The sequence below is a fragment of the Lipophrys pholis genome (assembly GCF_963383615.2).
Source record: "Lipophrys pholis genome assembly, chromosome: 2".
NCBI lineage: Eukaryota > Metazoa > Chordata > Actinopteri > Blenniiformes > Blenniidae > Lipophrys > Lipophrys pholis.
In genome coordinates, this window is record NC_137636.1 from 11858917 (window position 1) to 11872474 (window position 13558).

Below are 13558 nucleotides of genomic sequence, written 5' to 3' on the forward strand. Positions count from 1 at the left end.
CCTGTACCATAACAGATGGTGGGAACAACATTGCATCCACCGGGTACCACAACAATAGAGCGCAGCATCCCGTGCAGACGCCGCCGGCCTTGCAGCATCATGCTCCCGGTGCAGAGGCAGTGAGTGCCGTGGTGATTGATTTCACACGGTACCACCTCCACGACCACCACCACCACCGCCGCCACCACCACCACCGCCACGGCCACGGAGGAAGCGTCTTGCGTCTGTTCGGGCTCTCTCTCCATCGAGCGGGGAAGATGGCCGCGATGAAAATATTAACGGGCACCGGGCTCTTCTTGGCTTTCTGCGCGCTGGGGCTGCTCGCCATGGCGATCTGCACCGACTACTGGTACGAGACCGACGCCAGGCGGCACCGGGAGAGGTGCAAGACGTACGGCAACAAGCGGAACATCTACATTTCCAACCACAACCTGCCCCTCCAGATGCCCCCGAAGAGCCTGGAGAGGAGAGGCAGCGGCGGCCCGGAGGCTGCCCCGCTCGTCCGGGGGAAGCGCCACTTTCTGACCGCCGCGTCTGCCATGGAGTCCCACTGCAGCCGCCAGTTTAACTCCACCGTGTCGGGGCTGTGGAGGAAATGTCACCGGGAGGGATTCGACCTGGAGACCGACGGCCTCATTGACAAAGGTAAACAGGGGCAGCGGGCCGTGATGCTGAGCGATGAGCTCACACCTTCACGACACAAACACTGGAGCACCACAGGCCTCCCTCATCCTCAGTACATGTCGACAAAAAAAACCCCTCAAATCTACATTTCTTTTTTTTTTTTTTTTTTTTTTTCATTTTCATTTATTTATTTATTACTGCTCATCTCCTCCTAATCTCTTCCTGACACAATGGTGCCTCCTCTTCTTAGTTTCTACCAGCAGTCAGGCCCTCATGTATATTCGACATGCCATCATTATTGGAGGTATTTTCATTATGGAGGATGTGGTTTGAATGCTGGGCCACATGCACAGGCATCCATCCTCAACAACAATGAGAAACCATATTCCAGGCCTCACTCACTGATGCTGTACCTGATCCAGGCTGAGCTCATGGAGCTGAGCAGATGTACAACAAAAGAGGTGTAATTCCTGAGAAAACATGGCTTGTATTTCTATACATATGAATCCCGTGTGCTAAAACATCCCAAACGGCACGTAGATGAAAGTTATCTCCCAAGAACAGACCCTGCGAATTGTCAAGTAGAACACGTAGATGTTATTGTATTCATCTATGTCTGATCTCGCATGCTGTTCTCCACCAATGCTTCTGGCTTTTATGTGCTACACGCCTCACCACTGAAATCCGCCTAAAACCTTATTGACTGCAACAAAAGTGTAACACTTTGACAGCAACGGTCTGTTTTTGTTTGACCAGCCGTACCTCTGAGTCCTGCAGGAGCTCTCCTTAATGCAAAAGCACCCCACTCCTATGCAATAACTGCACCTCACATAACCTTTCTATATGCACTGAGAGATTTTGTTTCAGTCACGTGCCACCATCCAAACTGCATGTCATTATTTCTGCATATAGATAGAATTCACACTTACACATGCTTGTCAAATGGTAATGTGATTTTTTATTTTTTTTGAAAGGCTACTGTTTTTTAATATGAACTGTGCAAGCATATTATCAAATCTACATTAAAAGGCCCACTTGCAATAATCCTTGAAACAATCTGCACTCAGTTTTTAGCCAAATATTATATGATAGATACATAAATAGATCTATCTATCTATCTATCTATCTATCTATCTATCTATCTATCTATCTATCTATCTATCTATCTATCTATCTATCTATCTATCTATCTATCTATCTATCTATCTATCTATCTATCTATCTATCGATCTTAATCACTACGAAATGAATAATCAGATTTTCACGTTTTTTGACATTTGAATTGACTCAGTTGGATCCGGTTTTATTACTCATTATGACCACGTTAAACGCTTCGTTTCTTCTCACAAATATTGCAGGATAATTCTATCGGCATGAAAGAAGCAACTGGACTTTATTGGAGATTTAGAAACGGTCTCGCTTCTTATCTGAAAGGCTTGATCAGTTCTATTTGGTATTGGCTTCAGTATTTATACGAGTTTGTCAGGTGGTGGCATCAAAAGTGGAGCCTCAGCATAAGAATAAGAAAAACATCAGCGGTGCACTTTTCATTCAGAAACCTCAACGCGCTACAGCAGTGAGCCAATATATTGTCTATAAACACGATCAAGCCCACTCCAAAACATAAAGGCAAATAATACTTGAGATGTCAGCTATTATTCAAGACTTGAAGTTACCTTCATTAAACCCTGTCGGTGGAAACAGTGAAGTAGTAGCTCTTACGTAATGCAATTCACAAAACTCCGATAAAATGAAAGATAAATGCTGCAAACGGTCGGATGCGTCTCCTAAGGGAAGGCACAGGTTGGGAAATTTTGTGTTTGGTTCTAAATTATAAGTCGGATCTGGCCTCCGTGTTCACTGGTAAGGTGCCAAATGAACAGTTCTGAAATGTTTTTTTTTAGAGTTGCACAGCGTGTCAAGTGTCATTGGGTGTCAATCTTTGAGTAGTGTTCCGTTCAAAAGCTCTGCTTTTTGTTTCTGCATGTGGGAACACACAATTATCTCCAGCAGTTAGATGAACAGTGACAGGCCCACAAAAGGTTTGAATACCTAATTTAGATGAGTAGACCTTTGCTCAGATTCGAGGTGAGCTGAGATGTGCTGGGTGACAAAGGTCCGATTTGTCCCACTTCAGCAGAAAGCCGAGAGGCGAGGCAGCGAGACGTCAGTCAATCACAGACGGTCGACTCCCATAATGCCCTGAGAGGAGACTCTAATCGTGCGGGATCATTAAAATGAACTCTACCACAGGTGCATGAGCCATTCATAGGTTTGCGAAGCAGCTCCCAGCCTCTACTGAACCTAAATATGTGCAACATCAAATCGAACTGAAAATACATTTAACGCAGGCAAGGTATGGCAAGCTGGAGTTCCAGTAACCATCTCTGGTGGTGCAGTTTATACAGCGACACATTGGCTCTGCAGTAATGGAGCCTGTTGGAAGATCATGTACAGTACCTACAGAAAAACCATCTTGATGTAAAAACAAGTCTGTTTAGTTGTAACCTTGGATGTTGTTAACAAAGCGCAATCAAATCAAAGTCTAGAACATCAGAAATATGAACAAAACAACTTTAAATTCAACAAAAAGGTAACAAAGACAGAGGAGCCCACGCACGTTAAAAGAATCGTCAACACATGTATTGTCAACTTTCATGAAATTTGGACCATAAGGAGAAAATCGGATTTGTTGGCTGCAGTGAGAGATCCCCAACACGGTTAAACGCTGCCTGCTGTAATGAATCATTTTGCTTCCTTACCCTTCCTTGATGACAAATGCTTTGGGAAAACAGAGCTGATGAGGTTAGTGTGGAGAATGTGTTTTCATGAGAAAGAAATCTGAGGTTCTTCAAACGGAACGTGTAACAGTAGTTACATGTCTTCTTTGTGGGTTCCCTCACAGACTCACCTCCAACATGTCTTGGTTTTGATCGTAACTGTCGCCAACTTGCTTTCTCCAGGTGTGATCGACAGATGCACCCCAGTCAAGTATCACTACTCTTCGTCCATCCTACCACGGAATTTACCCGTCAACATCACAAAGACTATACGCCAAGACGAGTGGCACGCACTCCGTAAGTCTGAAAGCGTTTGTGGTGTGCGTCCGTAGTCCTGCTGTTTGTGTGTGTTAATCCTGCCTTGGCTTTAATGTTTCCAACCAACAGATGCGCTGCACAGCGGTGCAGACAAATGAAAGCAAGTATAAGTGATGTTCTTTTTTTTTTTTTTAAACCAGAGGTTACATGAGAAAGTGGCGTTGGCAAATGTTTTCACTGTTTCACCAATTTCCCATTTTAGCTGTTGAACAGGAGGTTCAAAGCAGCGACTTGTCAAGGCTTTAGGTCGTCTCTAAGAAAGGTGGAGCCTCTTTCCAATCCTGCCAAGTCATTACAGTGAAGCTAAAAACCACTCTCAGCCTTCAGAGCATGCTGCTTCGGAGCCTCCGTTATTGTCTGAGGAGGTCGTTAAGCTCAGGTGGAGCAGGGATGTCGTTGAGGTGGAGCTGAGGTCTGTGGCTTCAGTTTCAGACAGGAGGACAGCGTGGAACCTACAACGCTCTCCGTGACGTTCTCATGGAGCACAAGAGCACCTTCAACTCATCACTCCACGACTGTAACACAGAGCGCCACAGGAAGTCACTCCTGACTGCTTCCACCAGTCTCTTATCAATCGGAGTGTCATTTGTTCACAGGAAGATCTTTTTTATTTTATTATCCTGACTGTGACTGTGAGAGACGCTCGACCAGAATCATCAAACACAATCACAATACAAGTTGTGATGAAGACCGTTAATTCAAAATAATAATTATAAAATACAAGAACACAAACGTAAGGATTTAGCAGATAAAGAGCCGCCGCTTTCCTTCTGAAACGGGTGGAAAACAAAAGCGGAGCTAAAATACAGGATCTGTGGAATTCATAGAAATGAGAACTTATTTGTCGTCACCGTTTTCTCTGCAAGTCGCACTGGAGCTGAAGCTCTAAATGAGCTGACAACTCTTAGACATTATGTTTGGTGTTTTCTGACCCGTGTGAATCCTTGTGGAGTTTGTTTTGGTCAAGATTCTTCCGTAGGAAACTAGTTACACCTTGTGCCAAGTTGCAAACTCGGAAAGTAAAAATTGACAGAACACATTTTGAAGAATTGCAGCAGTACGGTTCCCTGAGAGTAAAGGAAACTTGTGTATGATAAGAACTGCTGATCAGTTGAAGAGAATATTGTCAAAACCTTCTCTCCTCCCAGTTTATCCTAAATATTCCATTATTTTGAGTTTTAATCGATCTGATAGGTATAATTACTGTTCAATCAGGTTCATTCTGCTTTGAGTTTTTTTTCATAAATATTTCTGCTTTTGTCTTTTTAGACAAGAAGGTTATTGAATACACCTTGACATGTTTCGTCTTCATCAGAAATGTCATCTGGTGGTGTTGTGTTCTGGTATGATGTGTCTTTTTATCAGCTGCTGTTACTGAGGCGTGACAGATCTGTCACTTTTAACACATAGTCAGTTCTCTCTAGTAATAAGCTGCAAAAACCAAATATACTGGATATATATATATATATATATATATATATATAAAATAACAGATTGAAAAAGTTGCTGTACAGGTCCTTGTGAATCTCCAGTTCACCATTTTAAGTAAAACATTTTAATGAGATTATCTCCTTCGTCCATCTTTCCTTTCAGTCCTCCAGAGCTGGAGTCTTTCATCTGCTGTCACAGCAGCAGAGACGTCTATTATCATATTAGTAGCCTGGCTCTGCTGGTTACCTGCTGATTGCTCAATTGTTTCAAAGGTTTCACCACTTTTGAGGCCCGGCTGCTCATCATGTTTGAATACATGGCTGACCTTAGACGACCCCCCCCCCACCCTCACCCACCCCCACCCCACTCCCCCTCCTCTGCACTGATGACCGCGGGTTATTGGGTCATCGCTGCTGAGAAGCCGCTGAGTTTTATAATGGTTCATCTGAGAACTCGAGGCCAGACGGATCAGCGCCGTCCTTTAAAACGCTGCTTTTAAAGACTTGGACAGCCCCGCTTGCTTTCTGGACGTCTGTGTGCAGAGAGAGAGTCAGTGACTTGTCCGGCCTTGGGTTGCATCAGTCCTCATGTTCAGTATGATGTGCAAGTTCACTTTAATCTCACTGCCTCAAGGTGTGATGATTTATAGTCAATACAAGTGATATAACGTGTTGACAGCACTGTTATGTTCAGTGCAGACACGGTAATTCATTGCTGTTACAGATTCTGTTTTTTAATCATTTTTGTCCCGATTTAGCCTTTATATATATAATTACCATCAATGTTGTCCATTACAGCTTCCTTCTTCACTGAGATTTATTGGATGTTGTCTATTTTTATGGTTTAAGAGTAATTTCCTTGTGTGATTGGAGTGATTGGTACAGTTCCTCCTCTTAGTGAGTACACAACTGGCTTTCACAACATAAAACATTCTACAAATTTGTTACGAGGCGAACATACAGGTAATGAAAAAAGAATCCAATAACTAAAGAAAAAAAGTGAAATTACAGATATTGCAAAAAAATTTAAATGGCAGGCCTTATTAGGAGGTTGTTGTTGTTATTTTTACATAATTAGGAATCATGTTGCTTGTGCAGACTGTTGACAATAGGCAGCACACATTCAGCCCCGAGTTTCACTTTGTCGGGTCAACTTCAAACAATGTCTATTAAAAACTGTCATGCGAAGGAAGGCCATACGAACTATGTATGATGCACTTCTCAGTTAAATAAACAATGAATAAACTTTAGGGTATATAATTACTAACATGTAACAAGTAATTCACAGATATACAGTTAATTGTTTGGCAGAAGGAGGTGCTTGCTCGCTCGCTCATGATTCTGCTCTCTCGCTCTGAGGATGAAAGTTCTCTTGTCATCAATACGACCAGAGTTGCTCATTCCTGATAAATGTTCGAATATTATTCAGCATTGAATGTACAGGGTGCAGTTTGCCTGTGAAAATGTTGGCGATGTAGGATCTGCACATTTTCCCCTTATAGTGATTAAAGCCGAGCCGAATAAACACCATAGCAGCGCTTTGAAATCTCAGTGAGGAGCTTTTAACTCTCATGCACTGGGAGTGAAAGTCACTGTTAACTCTAAGACGACATGCAACATAGACTTAGTCTGGTGCTTGCGAGCACATTTTGGTTTGATGTCAGACTTTGATGTATGAAATTCCAAATAAAAAGATTTGGGCTTTTCGGAGGCGTTAAAAAAAACAACACATTATAGCAATGCTGATACTTTGAGGGTGGAAGTCAGGTACAAAGGTCCTTTAATGTAAAGGAACGGTTGTACTTCTTACACTGGTGGTGTTCAGGATAGCTTACTCCTTAAATTTGATCCTTGAATATTTATTTTGATACAGTAGATGTCAGTTCTAAACTACAATGATCCCTTTTTCAGTCATGTTTTCTTGCACAGTAATAAGGCCTGTTGGGAAAAGAATCCTCCTCCTCCAATCTCCTCACACATTACTCTCTAAATATCTACAGTACGTAGTTTAGCATGGCACAGACATTTCAGCAGCGCTCACAATGTTTACTTGAGTAGAAGCGTGGGTACGACTGTAAAAAAGGACTAGTTTTATTAAAGAAATTTAATATTAAATCTTTCTTTGCCAGGTAGGTTATTTAGGACCTATTCTCATTTGCAATGACAACATGGCCAACAAGTTCTTAATTCTACTCAAATACAAAAAGTAAAAGGTGGAAATTAATGCAGAGGGCCTTAATTATTGTTGTCAAAGTGATACTCTGTGTATCAGCATGGATACTACAGCATTAGCGATGACACAAACCCCGACTGAAATTGTATTGTAGTGTGACTTCAAAAGAAAATAATTTTCTATTAAATAGATGTTGTAACACTATGAACTTGCTTCAACATTCTTTTTCATCTTTAAATGTAATGACGTGACCTGAAGCTGAATTTTGTTTGTTTGTTGCACAGACAAACAATACAAATACAAATACTGTGGCATATTTGATCATATAACAGGAAATCTGCTTCATATGTAAACTAATCGACACTGCAAACCTGTGGTGAAGGTTATATTGTGTTCGTGGAAACTCAGATGAACACATGTTTGTCAGGCAGGCTTTCATTTCCACATTAAAGGGATTCATCACCAGTTTAAGTGATGTTTTTTTTTTTTTTTTTGTATTGTTGGGCGCCCGCTGGTCGCTGTTCCCTCTGTGATGTTTTCGCCTCTGTTTGCAGATTTAAGAAGAATGACGGCTGGCTTTGTGGGCATGGCCGTGTCCATCATTCTTTTTGGCTGGATCATTGGAGTGCTGGGATGCTGCCAGCAGCATGACCTCATGCAATATGTAGCTGGGCTACTCTTTCTCATGGGAGGTACTGTGAGCGCACATATGCCTGCATCTACACACACACACACACACACACACACACACACACACACACACACACACACACACACACACACACACACACACACACACTAAATCCAATCTAATTCAATGTATGTGTTTAGTTGGTGACAGCTGAGAGCATCTTGTGTTTAACAGTGGGAGCAGATCAATGTCCTGCAGTAACACGACTCCAGTCTCCAGTCTGATGCGCGGCCCATGTAGGAATTTAATAATCGATCAGAAACCATTTTAAATGACTGCTACTCTCTCATCCTCTCGCAGGAACATGCTGCATCATCTCCTTGTGCACATGTGTGGCAGGAATCAACTTCGAGTTGTCCCGCTACCCCCGCTACATGTACGGCCTCCCCGAAGACATTAGCCATGGCTATGGCTGGTCCATGTTTTGTGCCTGGGGGGGCCTTGGCCTCACGTTGCTGGCTGGTTTCCTCTGCACCTTGGCCCCCTCCCTGAGCACGCCCACTCGCACGACGCCCCACAAGCCCAGGCAGGAGAACGGCACCGTGTGACAGAGGCGTCGTGACACGACTGGCCCACCGGACGCACAAGCCACACCCTTCCAACCTTGATGTTTGACTCTGAAACAGTTTTTGTCTGATCACCATCTCACAACACCTTCAGCATCTCTATCCTCCTCTTCAGTGTTCAGTGTGCCTGAGTTGTGGCAGGGGGGGCGAGAAAAGCAACACCACCTTACCTTGAACATCTCTGAGGGACCTCCAGGGCCACCGAGTTTACCACCCACAGTACCGTCTGACTGGGCCATGGCTCTCATAGCACAAATAAGACATTCATTTTTATTTGGTTTGTGATTTTTGACATCTAATGGTGACTGTTGTCTCTGCAGAGAATTTGTCTTCAAATGGTGCTCTCTTCACACACACACACACACACACACACACACACACACACACACACACACACACACACACACACACACACACACACACACACACACACACACACACACACACACACACACACACACACACACACACACACACACAGACACACCATCCTCCCCACACATGCCCAGTTACTCCGGATAAATCATGGGCGAAATCATCCGAAAGGAACAAACACACAAACATCAGGCCAGAGCATCCTGTCAGCATTCCTCTTTCAGTCAAGTGATGTGTGCTGTGTTATTGTTTGTAATGAAAAAAAAAAGAAGAAGAAGAAAATATTCTGGCACTGACTGCCCATTGCTTATCTTTAGTGTAGCACACTAACTGATATCAAACCCCCGGGGGTAGACGACTGCAGCCTATAACGGACCTAGCAGTGTGGTCAGTACGATAAAACACAGAGAAGTAAATTTGCTTTAAAAAGCAAATTGTCTGATGCTTCTTTAAAGATTTTAATATGTACAAAATGCATCTCTCTGTAGATCCAGATCATCTTGTTTGTGTGAAGTAGACTTTGAATAAGAATGTTTGTTTTCTCTTTGTTCAGAGGTAATGAAGGCTGACAGTATGGAGAGGATAAAGACTTGAATTAACAACCTGAAGGGATTTCTGTGGTATCAAACAACACAAAACAAAAAGTCAAAAGAAAGGATAGAAACACAGCAGCTGCTGAGAAAGTCGCTTCACGCTGCTCTGACTGAACCAGTTGTTTGCATCCGGTTGACTCATAACCTGACCGGAGCAAAACGTGGAACCAAACTGAAGAGGAAGTATTTGATCACTCTATTGTTTACCCTTAATATTGGTCAGCCTTTCTTTGTGTAATACTCTGAATACAAGTAGGTTAAGCAATTTTCAGGAGGAATTAAAAAAAAAAGAAAAAAAAGAAGCAATTTCAGTGAACCAACTATAAACACAAGCACAAGCTGTGCTACAAATCCTCATCTGCACAGTGACAGTGACATAGCAACATCAAATTCTGGCTGCGAGCCAGCGTATCACCACATCATGTCCTGAAATGTGACTTTGTAAACGAGCAAATAAACAGAATGCGGAGTAAAATTTATGTGACGCACACTGTTCACACAATCTACTGAAGATTCTAACGACAGGAGCTCATCACTCTCAACACTTTTATATTCTTTTTTTTTTTCAACTGTTAGTGAAGGGTCGTCGTAGAAAGCGAAACCAAAAGTTTAAAACGTAAACAAATTAGCACTAAATCTGCGTAACATGTTTAAAAATGATCACACAAGCTTGCAGTTTTGATCAAGTATTGGTCAGTAAAACACATTTTGTATCAGTTAAACACAAGCTGTCTTAACAAGCAGTGGCGCACCGTACACGGTGTGCAAGAGGAACACAGCAATTATTTAATGGTTTCTTACTTTAGTATTTCAATTTTTGGATCAAAAATACCTCCAAAAGCAGTGCACAAAAAAAGAAAAAGCACAAAGGGTAATTTGATATTGGTTTTATGAGCTGTATTACAGATACAAACTGTTTACTTATTGTCCTGATTCACACAGGGATGACAAAACGTACTTAGAAAGATCCAAATCTGTGTCAAGTGGCCTGCTTCTTAAGCAGTGTTTTAATGGATGCCAATGTATGACAGTTATGACACTTCTTTCCCCACAGAGATGTTTTTAAAAGCAACAAGTTACCAGACAAAAAAAAAAAAACACCAAACAAACAAAAAGGAACTTCTACAGCAATTTTGTGCTGGGTTACAAAATGGTGTTTCCCAGGCTGTAAGATGAAGTGTAAGTAAAAAGGTTGTGAAAAAGGATTGCAGGATTTCAATTTGTTGGTGTGAAAATGACTCACAACAGCCAGTTGTTTTTGTTTTGAAATGTGACTTTTTTTTTTTTCTCAGTTACTTGGGTAAATTTCTTTGAAATTATGAAATTCACAAGTTCATGATACAAGAATATTACAGCCATGTGTGATGAACTTTTTATAAGTGTTGATTGCCTGAGATGAATCATGAGATACTCTATCAACTATGTCAATTAACTTTCTTAGAGAGAAAAAAAAAAAGGTGTTATAATGTGTTAACAACACTGTGTGTGACGTTCAGTCCTTTCACCATCACCATTGATGAGGAATTTAACTGAGGCATGATTGAAAACTGTATAATCAGTGTCTTGTTGAATCTTTGCACTTTGCTGCATCTCATAAAAAGTCAGTGAAGTCAGAAGCAGGTGGCGTTAATACATTTGTATGTTTGCGAGGTCACGTGTCGGAGCTAAAGATGATCAGAGGAGGTAATAAGCGCCTTGTTGTGTCTTTTACAAAGAGACTTGGGTTCATCCCACATCATGTGTTCAGGGTCAGTCGGTCCGGGCTCTTCTTTTGACAATATCCACAGGAGACATGAAAGTATTCATATCGACGGTCTCCAGACTGACGGGTGGCAGAACGGAAAGCTGTTTGGTGTTTTGGTTTTTGAGTTTCACCTTTAAACTGACACACAGTAATATAAAGTATTACTGTGACTGATAAACCGTAACGTATAAGTACATTGTGCAAGTATAATGTGTTGTTGGTACTGAAGCACAATTGCACACAACTACCAAGTTTGTTTGTGTACTATCAGTTGAAAAATCCGACTTTTCTAATACTGGTACAGCTATTACTGCACACGAGCAGTCAAAAACTTTTACAAGGTCAATTTTAAAGCACATATTTACACTCCCACCCCATATCTCTACTAGTAAATTTCAAGAACACCCAACACGTATTGTTGTCTGTACTTTACAGATTGAATGGGTACAGTACAGAACGGTAGCACACAGTAGCAAGATCTACAAAAACATTAAAGAAAAAGAGAACAACTGAGGTCAGCACAGTGTAAGAGTGTATTCAACAACCCCCCCCCCCCCACACACACACACACGCAGGTGAAAACTCCCAGTTTCATGAGGAACCAAGAAGTGTACTCTGTGCAATGGGAGATGCCCTGTGGAAAAAAAACGCCGCCTTTTAGAGTGGCACATGTTTCAGTAGCACAGCTTTTATTTTCTACAAGTCATTTATACTGGTTCCATCCACTGCAGATGTTATGTGGGGATTTAAAAAAAAAGAAGAAAAAAAAAGACATTACAGTCTTGCATGATCTCATTACAGTTAGTTTCTTTCAATATATTAAAAACTTGTGTCCATTTTTCAATTAATTTATTTTACTGAAATAAAATATGTACTTATTAATAATGATGTGATCCTCCCGTCTTTGTGGATTCAGCTGCACACTTTGTTTTGTGAATCATCCCTGTTAAAAACTTGAATGGCCGTGCTCCGCTGTCTGACGCTCGGTGCGTCGTGCTGTCAAATCTCTCAGGGATGATGTCATTTGTGGAGTTGAAAGTGAAAAGAGATTTCCAGTTAACCAGGAGATGGAGAGTCACAGCAACAGTGGTGACAGCGGCCTCCTCTGAAACATGAGCGCGGGCGAGGCCAGGCCTCTTGTCACTTAGGACATGGTGCCACCTAGAGGGAGGACTGGAAGCTTCCTGTCGGCAATGGCTGCAGTCCAATCTCTCTGACAGGCTCACCGTGTACAATCCCATGCTATAGAAGTACACCCACCCATGTGAGGCACAATTTAGAACAAAATATGAGAAGCTACAGCTGTAAGAATGGTCCTCTTAAATATTGCTCTTATTTGGACAGTTCAGTTCATTCCATTCAACCTCACAATCAAAAAATAAAAGTTAATTTCAGTGGAGTAAAAACTTGCAGATCCAGAACACCAGATCTCTAAAGCTACATGACAGATAAACTAATAGGTGCTTTACAACAATTTGCAAGTTGATGTTTTCATCTCCAGTAACTCTATTATTGTACATTAGCACTACATCATTCTTAACAGAGGATGTGACGATGACATGACTGTTCAAAGTGATGATTTGTTTTGATAATATTTGATTTGTACGTGCAACAAAATCCCCAAATTGTCAGTTTGTTGTTATATATAGGGGGGATAAACAGCAAAGATGAAGCAGCTAAAAACGTTTTCAAGTTTATCATAAAAAGTGAGACTGGTCAATCAGTGGTAAAAAGAGAAAAAAAGACGTTTCCAGGTATTTGTTAATCCAGTGGTTTCCAACCATCACAGAAAGGTGTGTCTCGGTCTATAAAATATCTTATTCTTTTATACATTCAAATCCAATTTTGACAACCTCAGAGAGATCAGGCACTTTTATCTCGGGGAGCCCCCAAAAGGTTTTGGATCACAGATGGGGAACCACTGAATTAGCCAACAGTCTATGATTCGATTCGATTCAATTCAATTCAAGTGTTGCTGCTGTTTCTTTTTGTGTAGGTTCTAATATAATGAATAAAGTACATTAGAGTTGACAGATTTAGGCCCCATGGTAGTCACCACTGTGTTAATCAACAAATAATTGCATTCATTCAACTATAAAAATAGATATTTACAGGCCATCCGATAATACAGATACAAGGTATAACATAATAGTCATATCTACCATGCAGACATAGAAAATGTTTGGTTTTATATAAAAGTTAAAAGGTTTTGAATTGATGCAGAGTTGTTGATATTGTGCAGTTTGGTCTGATCAAGTGTTTCC

The 13558-nt window shown here is 41.5% G+C and overlaps 1 protein-coding gene across 1 annotated transcript; it reads left to right on the top strand.

The window, feature by feature from the left end:
- On the top strand, positions 1–9829 carry tmem276b (transmembrane protein 276b). The gene is made up of 4 exons (XM_080458278.1): positions 1–645; positions 3588–3701; positions 7880–8017; positions 8317–9829. The coding sequence occupies exons 1-4, from the start codon at positions 258–260 to the stop codon at positions 8562–8564; spliced, it is 888 nt and encodes a 295-aa protein (XP_080314404.1). The 5' UTR covers positions 1–257; the 3' UTR covers positions 8565–9829.
- Positions 9830–13558: the final 3729 nt, after the last annotated feature.